Source organism: Pongo abelii, chromosome 20, assembly GCF_028885655.2.
Source record: "Pongo abelii isolate AG06213 chromosome 20, NHGRI_mPonAbe1-v2.0_pri, whole genome shotgun sequence".
In the NCBI taxonomy this organism is placed as follows: domain Eukaryota; kingdom Metazoa; phylum Chordata; class Mammalia; order Primates; family Hominidae; genus Pongo; species Pongo abelii.
Genome location: NC_072005.2, coordinates 6,718,594 through 6,734,807, shown reverse-complemented (window position 1 = coordinate 6,734,807; position 16,214 = coordinate 6,718,594). Strand labels below are relative to the sequence as shown.

At 52.3% G+C, this 16,214-nt stretch overlaps 1 protein-coding gene across 5 annotated transcripts; it reads left to right on the top strand.

Annotated features, from left to right (window-relative positions):
• The first annotated feature begins 528 nt into the window (after positions 1 to 528).
• Positions 529 to 16,205, top strand: SH2D3A (SH2 domain containing 3A). 5 transcript variants are annotated; one of them, XM_054539473.2, is made up of 10 exons: positions 570 to 1,034; positions 4,609 to 4,778; positions 7,406 to 7,755; positions 8,725 to 8,801; positions 13,040 to 13,524; positions 13,624 to 13,739; positions 13,930 to 14,104; positions 14,192 to 14,303; positions 14,715 to 14,900; positions 15,610 to 16,205. In XM_054539473.2, exons 2-10 carry the CDS (start codon positions 4,677 to 4,679, stop codon positions 15,768 to 15,770), a joined length of 1,764 nt encoding a protein of 587 aa, XP_054395448.2. In that variant the 5' UTR covers positions 570 to 1,034; positions 4,609 to 4,676; the 3' UTR covers positions 15,771 to 16,205. The 5 variants fall into 5 exon arrangements, with proteins under 5 accessions (XP_054395446.2, XP_054395447.2, XP_054395448.2 ...); XM_002828529.3 differs by having other exon boundaries at positions 572 to 1,034; positions 4,609 to 4,745; XM_054539471.2 differs by having other exon boundaries at positions 529 to 1,034; positions 13,930 to 14,303.
• The last annotated feature ends 9 nt before the right edge of the window (positions 16,206 to 16,214 follow it).

The following is a 16,214-nucleotide window of genomic DNA, read 5'->3' as shown; positions in this document are numbered from 1 at the left end:
CTGAAGCGGGAGGATAGCTTGAGCCCAGGAGGTTAAGGCTACAGTGAGCTATGATCACGCCACTGCACTCCGGCCTGGGCAATATAGCAAGACCCTGTCTCTACAAGACAAGACTGATGTTAATATGAGGAACTCATCAATAAACGTGGCCAAAGCGTCCTCTCTCTTGCACTAGGTCCCTGTCACCTTTTCTCTTGTTCGTCTCCAGGCACCACGATGGAAGTCCCCCCCCACCCTTCTTCCCACCTGGGAAACCACCTGAATGATTTGCCTTCCACCTCCCCCAAAGTCCCGCCCCGCTCCAGCGTGCTGTCACTGAAGGAAGCTGTCGCGTTTTCCCGGACGTCTCTCCACAAAACCCGCCACCCAAATGGGGCTTCTTTCCGGAAAATCCGGGAGGGCGGTCTGGAGGAAGCGCACTCCTCCTTACGTCACAGCGGCCGCAGCTACCCCAGCCTGGCGTAAGAGCCGGAGGGAGTTGCCCTGCCCTGACCCGGAGCCTTGGCGGGGAGGGGAGAGAGACACCCCACCTCACCCCGCCCTGGTACCAAAGGGCCATGGGTGCCTGGGGCCGCCTGGGTGGAAGGGAGGGGCAGGGTTCTAAGGGGCGGGAACGTTGGGATGAAATTTGTTCTTTTTCCCTAAGGGGCGGGGCTAAGAAGGAGGTGGTTGCGGGTGGTCGTGGCTATGTACAAGGGGCGGGGCCATTGGCAGGAAAGGATGCGCGGCGCTCCCCTAGTGGGCAGGGTCTATGGAGAAAGCGGTGCGATGCAAAAGGAGGCGTGGCTAGTAGCAAAAAATTGTTTTTAAGGGGGCGGAGCAAGGGCCTGGGAAGTTAGTTTGAGGCGGGGCCCGCAGGGGGCGGGATCTGCAGGAGGTGTGGTCAGGTAACTGGTCTGGGTTCCCACTAGGTGTGGTCTGGGAAGGCTGGGGCGGTGGCAAGGTGGAGGGCGGGGGTGACAGCAACCTGGAGCCGCAGAGCCTCAGCTTCCGCCTGGACCCAGCCTCGTGGGAGCCCCGCGGGTCCTGCCCAGGTGAGTGGAGCCCCAGGACAGATCCAGAACCAGGATTATTGGGATGGGGAGTCCTCTCTTTCCAGGTGGGGCCACCGGCTGGCAGGGAGGATCTGGGGTAGAAGAAGTCGCCTCGCCAATGAGTGGGTCGCTGTGCGCTACGCGTGTCGGTGTGCCCGGGCTCACCTGGGCGTGCCTCTCTAAGTGTATTTCCTGTGCAGCACAGAAAGCCATTGTTTCCATTTTTGCCTGAGTGATCCTTTTAAACGGCGAATTAGATCGGGCCCCTCCTTCACTTAAAACCCTTGGGTCATAGAGGTTAAAATTCAAAGTCCACCAGTTTTTGCCTGGTCTCTCCTCCTAATCTCTCTAACCTCGTTGCCCTCCTATCTACCCCTTGCTCATCGTATTCCGGCTACACCAGCCGCCTTGATGATGTAAAATATAAAAAGCAAGTCCATCTCAGCTCCAGGCCTTTGCCCTTACTGTACCCCTCACCCAGGCGACTCCTCCAAATCTTTGCCTAACTGCCTCCTTTTGTACTGAGGTCTCAGTTCCAATGTCACTTTATAGGAGAGGCTGTCCTGTCTAGCCTCCTCTATCACATCTCCCTGGCTTATCACTTTCATTGATAACTCTTAGAAATGGTCTGTCTTCTCCATTCATCTTGTGCTTGTTTGCAGTCTGTCTTGCCCAGCCGACTGCAAGCTCTAGAGGGCAGGGCGGTGCCGGGCTTTAATCTCCTTAGTCACTGTATCTCTAGGTCCTAGAACAGAGCCTGGTGCACAGCAAGTGCTCCGGCAATGGTCGTCCAACATCAAAAGCGAGTCCTGCCTACATCTGTGTTTGTGTTGCCTGTGCTGGTGGTTCCCACCCTCCACGTCCTCCCCACACGTGGACACATGTTTATGATCCAACTGGAACATGAATAATCCCCTCTCGCCTCTCCCTATGCTTGGTCTGATTCCTGATTCTGCCCCCTTCTCTTCCGTGCCTGAATAAATGATCCCAAAGGACTCAGAGGCAGGAGGATGACTTAGTTGGTCTTTGGCTGACCTATGGCCACCCTGTGTCCCCAAACTAACCAGAACCTTGCCATTGACTCAACTTCACTCTCACTAAGGGAGACAGGAACCCCAAGACAGGAACTTGGGGTTGGGAGACTCTGCAACCGAGGCTAGCCCTGGTCCAGGTGACAAACAGGAAGTGCACAGGCATTCCAAAGACACACCTGGCTTCAGGTATGCGGCACTGGCAGCTGGCTCCCTGCCCAGCGCTCCTCCCCTGAAGCCACCTAGGGCTGGTCTGGGAACTTCCTGCTGACTCAGGAGGCAGGAATTTCTCTGCAGACCCTACCAGAAGACTTTGTAGGGCTGCGGGGAGAACTTACAGGAGAGTAAAAAGCAGATTATCTTCTTCTGGACCATCCAGAGAAATCTCCCCCACCAGATACCTGAGACACACTGGCCCTGAGGCCTTGTGAGATTATCAGGAAACTACCAAAATGTCTGAGATTTAATTCGATCATCATGATAACCACATGTATGGTCTCCGAAATAGAAGGATCTGCAAAGGCAACATTGCTGTTTGCTGACATTGCTACAAAATGTGACCTTTAAAAAATCTTAACCCTGGGGTTACATTCTTTTTTTTTTTTTTTTTTTTCGAGACGGAGTCTTGCTCTGTCGCCCAGGCTGGAGTGCAGTGGTGTGATCTCAGCTCACTGCAGGGTCTGCCTCCCGGATTCAAGCCATTCTCTCTCCTCAGCCTCCTGAGTAGCTGGGACTACAGGCACACGCCACCAAGCCTGGCTAATTTTTGTATTTTTAGTAGAGACGGGGTTTCACTGTGTTGACCAGGCTGGTCTCAAACTCCTGACCTCAGATGATCCACCCGCCTCTGCCTCCCAAAGTGCTAGGATTACAAGAGTGAGCCACTGCGCCTGGCCCCCAGCGTTGCATTCTAAAGCAAAGAATAGGGGTTAGATTTGCACCTATCCTGAGAACCTCTGAGTGTGAGCATAGGTTGCCGAGAAGCCATGGATGTTTGTAAGTTAAATTCCCCCTGACTGGGATGTTTTTTCACCCAGAGAGTCACCTGGCACACTCCCCAGAATTCTTTCCAGACTTTACTCAATGAGACCTTCCTGGCCACATGATCAAAAATGTTCACCCAGCCTGGGCAACACTGCAAGACCCGATCTCTACATATATATATTTAAAAATTAGCCAGGCATGGCCAGATGCAGTGGCTCATGCTGGTAATCCCAGTGCTTTGGGAGGCTGAGGCGGGTGGATCACCTGAGGTCAGGAGTTCAAGACCAGCCTGGCCAACATGGAGAAATTCCATCTCTATTAAAAATGTTTTAAAAATTAGCCGGGCATGGTGGCACACACCTGTAGTCCCAGCTACTCAGGAGGCTGAGGCACGAGAATTGCTTGAACCCAGCAGGCGGAAGTTGCAATGAACTGAGATCATGCAACTGCACTCCAGCCTGGGCAACAGAGTGAGACTCGGTCTCAAAAAAAAAAAAAAAAATCAGCCAGGTACAGTGGGCCACGCTCATAGTCCCAGCTACTCAGAAAGATGAGCTGAGAGGATCACTTGAGCCCAGGAGGTCAAGGCTGCAATGAGCTGTGATTGCACCACTGCAGTCCAGCCTGGGCAATAAAGCAAGACCGTGTCTCAAAAAAAAAAAAAAAAAAAAAGAGTGTTCACCCCAGCACCGGTACTTTCATTATATCCTATCCATGGTTTAGTTTTTTTGTCTAGCACTCACTCATGTACGCCATCATCTAGTTCTTTTCTGCGGTGCTGCTCCCCAGTAGAATGTCAGCTCCCAAGGACAGAGATTTCCATCTGTTTTGTTCAATGCTATGTCTCTAGGGCCTAGAACAGAGCCTGGGACCCCATAAGGTGCTGAATAAATAGGGGTTCAGTGAATTCATGAATTACATTTCTGCAAGATGGGGTGGCATGATGTCATCTTCAGTCCTTTTTTTTTCTTCAATTGCATTATATTTGGAACAGGCACGATGGTGACATCTGTAATCCCAACTACTTGGGAGGCTGAGGCTAGAGATTCCTTGAGCCCAGGAATTCAAGGCTAAAGTGTGCTATGATCACACCTGTGAATAGCACTGCACTCCAGCCTGGGCAACACATAAGACCTCTCTCTTTAAATGTAAAAAAAAAAAGTCTGCATGCAGTGGCTTATGCCTGTAATCCCAGCACTTTGGGAGGCTGAAGCGGGTGGATCACCTGAGATCAGGAGTTCAAGACCAGCCTGGCGAACACAGTGAAACCCTGTCTCTACTAAAAATACAAAAAAAGAAAAAAAAAATTAGCTGGGTGTGGCGGTGCATGCCTGTAATCCCAGCTACTTGGGAGGCTAAGGCAGGAGAATCGCTTGAACCTGGGAGGCAGAGGTTGCAGTGAGCCAAGATCGTACCATTGCACTCCAGCCTGGGTGATAGAATGAGACTGTCTCAAAAAACAAAAAAAATTTGATGGCACTGTCTCCAAAATTAAGAAGAGGATGGAAGGAGCTGACCCAGACACTCAAGATGCAGGGCTAATTATTCCCATTTTACAGATGTGGAAGACTGAGGCCTGTTGAAAGTGCAGAGCTCAGCCCTGGCACCTTCTGTCCTCAAGAGCTCCATGCAGGTGCCACAGGATGGAGAAGACCTTGTTGGCCAACCCTGGTACCACGGCCTCCTGTCCCGCCAGGTACCACCCACAGCAGGCCCTCAGCACCGTCTGGTAGGGAGCCTCTCCCACCCTTGCTGAGGACTCCTGGGTCCCTGGATGAGGGACTTAGTGCCAAGGTCTATTGGGACAGGTGGCAGAGGGCTGGGGACTGTCTTGAAGGTTGGCTGGCTGGGGACTGTCACTATATTTAAATTATCACTTTCTTTGGGATGATGAGATTGGTCGTGGAGCTTAAGGAGAGTCCTAATGCCCCCAAACTACTCTTGGCTCTGGCTGTCTCTCCCTCTGAACTCCATCTACCTCCTGGTATTTCCCTCTAAATGTGAGGCTCCCAAGCCAGGCATGGTGGCTCATGCCTGTAATCCCAACACTTTGAGAGGCCGAGGTGGACGGATCACTTGAAGTCAGGAGTTCAAGACCAGCCTGGCCAACATGGTGAAACCCCGTCTCTACTAAAAATACAAAAATTAGCCAGACGTGGTGGTATGTGCCTGTAGTCCCAGCTACTTGGGAGGCTGAGGCAGGAGAATCTCTTGAACCCAGTCAGCCAAAATTGTGCCACTGTACTCCAGACTGGGTGACAGAGCGAGACTCTGTCAAAAACAATAAATAAACAAACAAATAAATAAATCTGAGGCTCCCACCTCCATCTGAAACTCAGTTGTCACCCCCAAAAATTCTGGGACCCTGAGCATCTCATGAAATCATGAGAGGCAGTAGAGCTTAATAGTTAAAATCCCATAATCTAGACCCAGACACCCTAGGTTCAAATCCAAACCCTACAACTTATATTGTGTGTGACCTTGGGCAGGATATTTGACCTCTCTGGGCCTCAGTCTCCCCATCTTTAACATAGGGATAGCAGGCCAGGCATGTTGGCTCATGCCTGTAATCCCAGCACTTGGGGAGGCTGAGGCAGGAGGATCACTTGAGGCCAGGAGTTCCAAACCAGTCTGGGCAACACAGCAGAACTCTGTCTCTACAAAAAAAAAAAAAAAAAATGCAAAAATTAGCCAGGCATGGGTGGCATGTACCTGTTGTTCCAACTACTCAGGAGGCTGAGATGGGAGGATTGCTTAAGCCCAGGAGGTCAAGGCTGTGAGTAAGCCATGATTGCTCCACTGCACTCAGCCTGGGCAATCGAGAGAGACCTTGACTCAAAAAAAAAAAAAAAAAAAAAAGGCTGAAAGAAAAAAATGGGCCAGGCACGGTGACTCATGCCTGTAATCCCAGCACTTTGGGAGGCCAAGGTGGGTAGATCACCTGAGGTCAGGAGTTTGAGACCAGCCTGACCTATATGATGAAACCCCATCTCTACTAAAAATACAAAAAATTAGCCGGGCATGGTGGCATGCGCCTGTAATCCCAGCTACTCGGGAGGCTGAGACAGGAGAATTGCTTGAACCCAGGAGGCGGAGGTTGCAGTGAGCCGAGATTGTGCCATTGTACTCCAGCCTGGGCAACAAGAGTGAAACTCCGTCTCAAAGAACAACAACAACAAAAAAGGTATAATAATACCCACCACCCTTGTTACAGGAATTACAGGAGTTAATACCCTTTACATTTAAAGCAGTGCTTGACATATAGTAAGGGCTACACACGTGTGTCTGCTACATCTATTATTCAGTCCCCAGACCCCACGTTCAGCTCTACTTTGCCTCTCTCTGGGGTCCTGGCCCTTCTACCTGCCTCCCCAAGCCTTTTTTTTTTTTTTTTTGAGACATGATCTCACTCTGTCACCCATGCTGGAGTGCAATGGCTCCATCTTGGCTCACTGCAACCTCTGCCTCCTGGGTTCAAGTGATTCTCCCACCTCAGCCTTCTGAGTAGCTGGAATGACAGGTGCACACCACCACGCCCAGCTAATTTTTGTATTTTTTGGTAGAGACGGGGTTTTGCCATGTTGCCCAGGCTGGTCTCAAACTCCTGATCTCAAGTGATCTGCCTACCTCAGCCTCCCAAAGTGCTGGGATTACAGGTGTGAGCCACTGTGCCCCACCCTTCCTACCCTATTTTGACGCCAGCCACCACAGCTGGCATAAGACTGCTTGCAAATGTTTATAAAAGAGGGGGCCCCAATCTGGAAGCATCCAGCTAATGGCTTCTCTTGAAGCCACATTTGCATGACAAGCCCAGCGCATTTACCAAATTAGATGTTGCATTGGTCAGCATCAGCTAGTGGCTGTAACAAACATTCCCAAGATATCACCAGCTAAACACAGTCAACATGTTAATGTCATAGTCCAAGGTGGTTGAGAAGTGGAGATGCAAAGCTCCATAAATCAGTCGGGAGCCAAGTGCATCTTGTAGCTCTGTCATCCCTCTGGGCTTTGAGGGATATCAGCTGACAGATAGGGGACACAGCCTATAAGATTGTGCAGCAGGCTTTTATGGGCCTGGTCTGGATATTTCCCATAGCCCTTCTACCCCATATCCCATTGGCCAGTTCTCATCACATGACAACCCTAGCTGCAAGGGAGCCTGGGAAATGTAGTCTACATAGGTGCCAGGAGAAAGGAGGACAGAACTTAGTGTGAAAGTTCCCAGTCTTTGCCTGCCACAGAAGTTTCACTGGTGTAGCTTTTCTTGGGTGGTGGGGGTGATAGTGGGGGCAGCCACCATTAACCACTGCTCTGAACTCATTCCTAATTCACCGGCCCCCTGACCTCCATCCACAGAAGGCTGAAGCTCTTCTTCAGCAAGATGGCGACTTCCTGGTTCGTGCCTCTGGGTCCCGTGGGGGCAACCCCGTGGTCTCCTGCCGCTGGAGGGGCTCCGCCCTCCATTTTGAGGTGTTCCGTGTGGCCCTGCGTCCCCGGCCAGGCCGACCCACAGCCCTCTTTCAACTGGAGGATGAGCAATTCTCCAGCATACCAGCTCTGGTTCACAGTTATATGACAGGCAGGCGCCCGCTGTCCCAGGCCACAGGGGCTGTGGTCTCCAGGCCTGTGACTTGGCAGGGGCCTCTACGACGCAGCTTTAGCGAGGACACCCTGATGGATGGCCCAGCTCGGATAGAGCCTCTCAGGTACTCACAGTCTCCCTACCTCCTTGAGAACACCCAACACTCCCAGGGTTTTCCAACTCAATGGTTGACTTTTTTTTTTTTTTTTTTTTGACTGAGTCTCACTCTGTTGCCCAGGCTGGAGTGCAGTGGCATGATCTCAGCTCACTGCAACCTCCACCTCTCAGGTTCAAGCGATTCTCCTGCCTCAGCCTCCTGAGTAGCTGGGATTACAGGAGTGCACCACCACGCCCAGCTAATTTTTTTACTTTTTTATTTTTTATTTTTTTCTTGAGTCAAAGTCTCACTATGTCGCCCAGGCTGGAGTGCAAAGGCACAATCTCAGCTCACTGCAACCTCCGCCTCCCGGGTTCAAGCAATTCTCCTGTCTCAGCTTCCCGAGTAGCTGAGATTACAGGGGTGCACCACCATGCCTGGCTGATTTTTTGTATTTTTAATAGAGACAGGGTTTCACCATGTTGGCCAGGCTGGTCTCAAACTCCTGACCTCAAGTGATCCACCCACCTCAGCCTCCCAAAGTGCTGGGATTACAGGCATGAGCCACCACGCCCGGCTAATTTTTTGTATTTTTAGTAGAGACAGGGTTTCACCATGTTGGCCTGGCTGGTCTTGAACTCTTGACCTCACGTGACCGCCCGCCTCAGCCTCCCATAGTGCTGGGATTCCAGGTGTGAGCCACTGCACCCGGCCTTGGTTGACTTTTGAGGCCCGAACATTCTTAGTTGTTGGGGAGGAGGTGGAGATGTCCTGTGCATTGTAGGATGCTGAGCAGCATTCCTGAGCTGAGATGCTCAGGACTAGTCGTGACAACTAAAGATGTCTCCACACGTTGCTAAGAGTCCCCTGGACATAGGTCACCTTGGTTGGTTGAGACTCACTGGTACAGAGTAACTGGACACAGGGTTTTCCAGATATTGGTGGGGGACACTGCTTAGATGGGGACTACAGGTCTCTCCCACTTCTGTCCCCCAGGGCAAGGAAGTGGAGCAACAGTCAGCCTGCAGATTTGGCACACATGGGGCGGTCAAGAGAAGACCCCGCTGGGATGGGTGAGTGTCTGCCAGAATGGCCTGTGGCTCAGGGATTGGCTCTGCCACTCACCACCTAAGAGATCTTGGTCAGGTGCAGGAACCTCATGGAGCCTCAATTTCTTGCTTTAGAAAATGATGACAATCACGATGACTTAAAACACGCAGGGACTTTGTGGGTGCTTAAAATGTGTGTTTCCAAAGCTGAGTGCAGTGGCTCATGCCTGTAATCCCAGCACTTTGGGAGGCCGAGGCTGGTGGATCATTTGAGGTCAGGAATTCGAGACCAGCCTGACCAACATGGTGAAACCCCATCTCCACTAAAAACAAAATTAGCCGAGCATGGTGGCACGCACCTGTAATCCCAGCTACTCTGGAGGCTGCGGCAGGAGAATCACTTGAACCCGGGAGGCGGAGGTTGCAGTGAGCCGAGATGGCGCCACTACACTTCAGACTGGGTGACAGGACAAAACTCCATCTCAAAAAAAAAAAAAAAGTGTTTACAATTATTCTAAGGAGCTGTACCTGTTCTGACCACAGCTTACCTTGCTAACAACTTCTGCTACATACCCTCCTCATGCTGGTTACACAGCCCTCCTTGCAGTTGTTCGAACCCTCAGGCTTTTATTTCCTCCTCAGGGCCTTTGCATGTTACATTTCCACCAGTGACGGGAACATTCGCATTCCCCTAATTTTTTCCTGAGTGGCTCCTCTCCATCCAGGGTGAGTTCCTCAAAGCAGTTGAGTCTGACGGTCTTACCTAAAGGAGGACTCACCTGAATGCCCCCTCATGCCCCTTTTTTCCCATCCTTCTCCCAACCCCATTCAACATGAGCCCTCCCTGCATCCCAGGCCCTGCACGGAGTGCTAGGATAGATCAACGAACCAGAAAGAGACAAAGATCCCTGCCCAATGGGAGCCAACAGTCTACGAGAGGACAACAAACCATGAACCACAAAAATAAGGCAATTTTGTTTGCTTCAAGATGAAAATTAAAACAGTAAGGGAAGGCCAGGCACAGTGGCTCAGGCCTGTAATCCCAGCACTTTGGAAGGCCGAGGTGGGTGGATCACCTGAGGTCAGGAGTTTGAGACCAGCCTGGCCAACATGGTGAAACCCCGTCTCTACTAAAACTACAAAAATTAGCCAGGCGTGGTGGCACATGCCTGTAATCCCAGCTACACGGGAGGCTGAGGCATGAGAATTGCTTGAACCCAGGAGGCGGAGGTTGCCATGAGCCAAGATCGCGCCACTGCACTCCAGCCTGGACAACAGAGTGAGACTCTGTCTCAAAAAAGAGACAAACAAAAAACAGACAAACAAAAAACAGTAAGGGAAGGGTGAGGTGGCTCAGGTCTGTAATCCTAGCACTTTGGGAGGCCAAGGTGGGCAGATCACTTGAGGTCAGGAGTTCGACACCAGCCTGGCCAACATGGTGAAAACCCATCTCTACTTAAAAAAAAAAAAAAAAAAAAAAAAAAAAAAAATTAGCCAGGTGTAGTGGCATATGCCTGTAATCCCAGCTACTTGGGACGCCGAGGCAAGAGAATTGCTTGAACCCGGGAGGTGGAAGTTGCAGTAAGCCGAGATTGTGCCACTGCACTCCAGCCTGGGCGACAGAGTGAGACTCTGTCTCAAAAAAACCAAAAAAAAAAAAAACAAAACAAAACAAAAAAAACAGAGTAAGGGAGATAGAGACTATAAAGATGGAGATGTATATTGCAATTTTATTTTATTTTTATTTATTTATTTTTGAGATAGAGTTTTGCTCTTGTTGCCCAGGATGGAGTGCAATGGCGTGATATCGGCTCACTGCAACCTCCACCTTCTGGGTTCAAGCGATTTTCCTGCCTCAGCCTCCCGAGTAGCTGGGATTACAGGCATGTGCCACCATGCCCGGCTAATTTTGTATTTTTAGTAGAGACGGGGTTTCACCACGTTGGTTAGGCTGGTCTCGAACTCCTGACCTCAGGTGATCCACCCACCTCGACCTCCCAAAGTGCTGGGATTACAGGCGTGAGCCATTGTACCCGGGCAAGCAATTTTAAATAGTAGTCAGGAAAGGCCCCATTGCAGAAAAAAATAAAATAAAATTGAAAGAAATGAGGGAGGGAACAAGGTGGATAACTGGGAGATAAGCAGGCAGGAGGAAGAGGGAGTGCAAAGGCTCTTGGGTCAGAACAAGAATTTAAGCTGTTCATTCAACCAAAAAATGAGTGGGTAGCTGGGTGTGGTGTTGCACGCCTATGGTCCTAGCCACTTGGGAGGTTGAAGCAGGAGGACTCCTTGAACCCAGGAAGTCAAGGCTGCAGTGAGCTGTGATCGCACCATTGCACTCCAGCCTGGGCCACAGAGTGAGACCCTGTCTCAAATTAAAAAAAAAAAAAGAAGAAGAAGAAAAGAAAGGGCTGGGTGCAGTGGCTCAAGCCTGTAATCCCAGCACTTTGGGAGGCCGAAGCGGGCGGATCACAAGGTCAAGAGACCAAGACCATCCTGGCCAACATGGTGAAACCCCGTCTCTACTAAAAATACAAAAATTAGCCGGGTGTGGTGGTGCCTGTGGTCCCAGCTACTCGGGAGGCTGAAGCAGGAGAATCACTTGAACCCGGGAGGCAGAGGTTGCAATAAGCCGAGATGGCGCCACTGCACTCCAGCCTGGTGACAGAGTGAGACTCCGTCAAGAAAAAGAAAGAAAAGGAAGGAAGGAAGGGAGGGAGGGAGGGAGGGAAGGAGGGACAGATGAGTGTAGCTGAAGCAGAGGGAATGAGGGCAGAGTCAGAGAGAGAGACCCTGGGGCTCGGATTTTTCAGCTACTGTGAGCACTTTGGACCTTAACTCAGAGTGAGCCAGGCACTGTTGGATGATTTCAAGTTCCTAGAAAAGAGCCTATTCAAAGGCATGGTAAATACAGTCTCCCAAAAGTCTTAGTACAGTTTTAAGTACTAATAGTCCAGGAGGTCAACATGCCACCAACTTACAAAGGACATCATTTGAAAGTTTACGGTGAGGGGAGGGAACTTAGAGGAGGGGTCAGTAGGTGCAGCAAACCACCATGGCACACGGATACTCAACCTGAACATTCTGCACGTGTATCTTGTTTTTTTGTTTTTTTTTTAGAAGAAATAAAAAAGAAAAAAGAAAGTTTAATAAGCTTGGTTTCTTTGACACTTATCTGAGTGTCATACCATACATAGCTTTGTGAATTTTTTATACTTTCTGTCTCTCTATAGATATCTATATTAATTATATATATTTTATATAGGTATACCTATGGAGAGATATATATTATCACAAAAAAAGTAAAATATCTATCATATGTAAATGTAATTATATATAGGATCTAGGGCAACATACATTTAATGTTAATTTTATTTAACATATACTTAATTTAAATATATATTATATATTTATATAATATATAGATATCTATCTCTATAGATATGATATAGAGAGATATATCTATACTTAATTGTAGATAGATAGATACCTCTTTTTTTTTTTTTCGAGACAGGGTCTCACTCTGTCATCCAAGCTGGAGTGCAGTGGTGCAGTCATACCTCACTGCAGCCTCTGTCTCAAGTGATCCTCCCACCTCCGCCTCCCAAGTAGCTGGGACCACAGGTGCATGCCACCATGCCCAGCTAATTTTCTAACTTTTTGTAGAGACAAGATCTTGTTACGTTGCCCAGGCTGGTCTGGAATCCCTAGCCTCAAGCAATCCTCTCACCTTGGCCTCCCAAAATGCTGAGATCACAGGCGTCAGCCACCACGCTCATCCTTTTTTTAAAAAAATTTTTAATTTTGTTGGGTCACTGCTTACCATCTTTCGTCAGAGGGGCAAAAACAAAGAATTCAAATTTAAAATGTAGTATTCAGAATTCATAGGGTCAGGTAAGGTGGCACATGCCTGTGATCCTAGCACTTTGGGAGGCCGAGGAGGAAGGATTGCTTGAGACTAGGAATTCCAGACCAGCCTGGGCAACACAGTGAGATCCCATCTCTATAAAATAAAATAAAATTTTAAAAACATAATTTACAGAACTATAGAGATGCCAAAGTTTTCCAACCATGTGTAAGCATGTAACATTTCTACTGTCGAGGTGGTTGAAATTCAAAACTGCACCTGGATAGGTTGTTATACCCCATTATTGGAATGAGTGGATGGATCAGGTGGGGTGGTAGCCGATGAAGCTCTCACCCCCGCCCATTCAGCAATCTTCTCTGTGTATTCCCATTGACCCCTCTTGTATGACTTCTAGGAGCCTCCACCACGCCCGTATCTGCCTTGCCCCGAACGAGCAGTGACCCTGTGTTGCTGAAGGCCCCTGCTTCCCTGGGAACTGTTGCCGACAGTCTCAGGGCCTCCAATGGGCAGCTTCAAGCCAAGGCACCAACGAAGCCCCCCCGGACACCCTCCTTCGAACTGCCTGATGCCTCTGAACGTCCCCCAACGTACTGCGAGCTGGTGCCCCGAGTGCCCAGTGTCCAGGGAACATCCCCGAGCCAAAGCTGCCCAGAGCCAGAGGCCCCATGGTGGGAGGCCGAGGAAGATGAGGAGGAAGAGAATAGATGTTTTACAAGACCACAGGCTGAGATCTCTTTCTGCCCCCGAGATGCCCCCTCCTGCCTGCTGGGGCCCCAGAATCGGCCCCTGGAACCCCAAGTCCTGCATACTCTCCGTGGCCTCTTCCTGGAGCACCATCCTGGGAGCACCGCCCTTCACCTGCTATTGGTAGACTGCCAGGTGGGTCACCTCCTGGGATGCTCCTCCCCAGGCCCAGGGCAAGACCCAACCATACCTACATAATCACTCTTCACCCGACTTCCCCATTCCCTTCTGCAGGCCACAGGCCTCCTGGGAGTGACCAGGGATCAGCGGGGCAACATGGGAGTCTCATCTGGCCTGGAGCTGCTCACTCTTCCCCATGGACACCGCTTGAGGTTGGAACTGCTGGAGAGGTGAGCCAGCAGCTTGGAATCTTGGTTGGGGGAGGCCAATTCCCCCCACTTCCCAAGGTCTCCAAACAGCTCCCCACTCATTGCTCCCCATGGAAGAAGGGAGATGGGGCAATGCCACCTCCTGTCCCCCCTCACCCCTGCATTACAAACCTCCCCACTTCCCCCAGACCCTTGCCCTCCGCCTCTGCAGGCATGAGACACTGGCGCTGGCCGGGGCGCTGGCGGTGCTGGGCTGCTCGGGGCCGCTGGAGGAGCGCGCAGCCGCACTGAGGGGACTGGTAGAGCTGGCGCTGGCGCTGCGGCCAGGGGCGGCGGGGGACCTGCCCGGGCTGGCTGCGGTCATGGGCGCCCTGCTCATGCCCCAGGTTCGTGGGGAGCAGGGACTGGAGGAAGCTGGAGTGCGGGTGACTGGGAAGACTGGAGAGGAGGCATGCGCAGGTCTCTTCTCCCAGGTGTCCCGGTTGGAGCACACGTGGCGCCAGCTCCGAAGGAGCCACACGGAGGCTGCGCTGGCCTTTGAGCAGGAGCTGAAGCCGCTGATGCGGGCTCTGGATGAGGGCGCTGGTGAGTGAAGGTCTGGGGCTTGGCATCCCCTGGGGGCCCAGACCAAATTTAACAGGACTCAATCTAGTCCTATGCCCAGTCCCTGCATCTGTTCTAGGCCCGGTCCTTTCACCATAGGCCCCGCCCTCCACATGAGGGTTGGTCCTGGCCCATTCCCTAGGCCCCGCCCTCCACACGAGACTTGTTCCTAGGCCACGCCCCCCACCAGCCTTGGTCCCAGCCCCTTTCCCTAGACCACGCCCCTTCGCCACAGACCCCGCCCTCCATACGGGGCGTGTGGTCCTGGCCTCTCTCCACAGACCCCGCTGTCGCTCAGTCCTAAGCCCCGCCCCTGCATTTGTCCTAGGTTCCGTCTCCGCCCTATGCCCCATCTACTGCCCCAAACCTTGATCAGACCCTCCCCCCCCGCAGGACCCTGCGACCCCGGCGAGGTGGCGCTGCCACACGTGGCACCCATGGTGCGCCTACTGGAGGGCGAGGAAGTCGCGGGGCCGCTGGACGAGAGCTGTGAGCGGCTGTTGCGCACCCTGCACGGGGCGCGTCACATGGCCCGGGACGCACCCAAATTCCGCAAGGTGGCAGCCCAGCGCCTGCGAGGTGAGCGTTCCCTCTGCGCTGGACTGCAGACTTCAGAGCACCCTGCAGGTTCTAACCGGATCCCCCAAACCCAGCCTGTCCCAGGAGGGGAGCCTCTCGCCACGCCTCCCGGAGCCCCACCCAAACTGGGACGGCTCCACTCCAGGAAGGTTCTCACCCCAAGCAAACGCTGCATCCAGCTGTATTGATAGGAACAGGGCCGTCCACCTCAAAACGGGCTGTCCTGCCCCCAGAGCCACCTCCGGGGGTCCCCACTCCCCCTTCCCACCTAAGAACCTAAGACGATCCCACCCCCCAGGGATCTCGATCCCCAAGAACGCCCTGCTCCCTCCAAAATGACTCCTCCCTCCTATCCTAGGGCAGCCCACCCGGCAAGATCCCCCACCTTCCCCGACAAGCTGGGATCCCGTCCCCGGGGCAGCCCCACGTCCAGGCACAGCCCCTAAGGCGGGACCCCCAGGATCTGGCACCTGGAACAGGCCACCCCCTTGCACTGCGGTAGAGCCCCTCAGGCACCCCACCCCCATTCCTGCAGAGAGCTGGAAGCCCCCTCCCCTCTGACCCCGCCTAGTCATCCGGCAGGTGGGGCAGGTCCCTCCCGGGCCCCTGTTGGGTCAAAGTCCTCTGAGGAAAGGAAGGTGCGGGGAGGTTGGGAGGGGCGAGGCGGGCGCCTGGGCCCCGCCCCCAGCCCACCTGACCTTGCTTCCAGGATTCCGGCCTAACCCGGAGCTGAGGGAGGCCCTGACCACCGGCTTCGTGCGGAGGCTGCTCTGGGGTAGCCGGGGCGCGGGAGCTCCGCGCGCTGAACGCTTTGAGAAGTTCCAGCGCGTCCTCGGCGTCCTGTCGCAGCGCCTGGAGCCTGACCGCTGAGAGCGCAGACACCCTTCTTCACACCCGGGACCCCCAGGTTTTTGCGAACCCCAGAAGAGACCAAAGGAGTCGTCCCAGGCGCCTCACGCCTCGGGTGGAATCCTGCCCTGTGCCTCACAGAAGAGGTGGGGAGCGCAGTCAGGGTCACCAGGGTCTTGGTGAACATGTGACCTGCAGATCTGGCATCAGAGGCCAGAGTTCAAATGTGACTCCACCTCTTAAAAGCCGTGATTTCTAGCAGATGACTTCACCTCTCTGTGTCTGCCTTTAACAAAATCATAGCCGTACAGCAGCTCAGGCCTGTAATCTCAGCACTTTGGGAGGCCGAGGCGGAAGGAAGACTTGAGGCCAAGAGTTCAAGACCAGCCAGGGCAACATGGTGAGACCTCATCTCTACAAAAACTGAAAAATAAAAAACTTTTAAAAAATGTAAAAGTTGAGGCT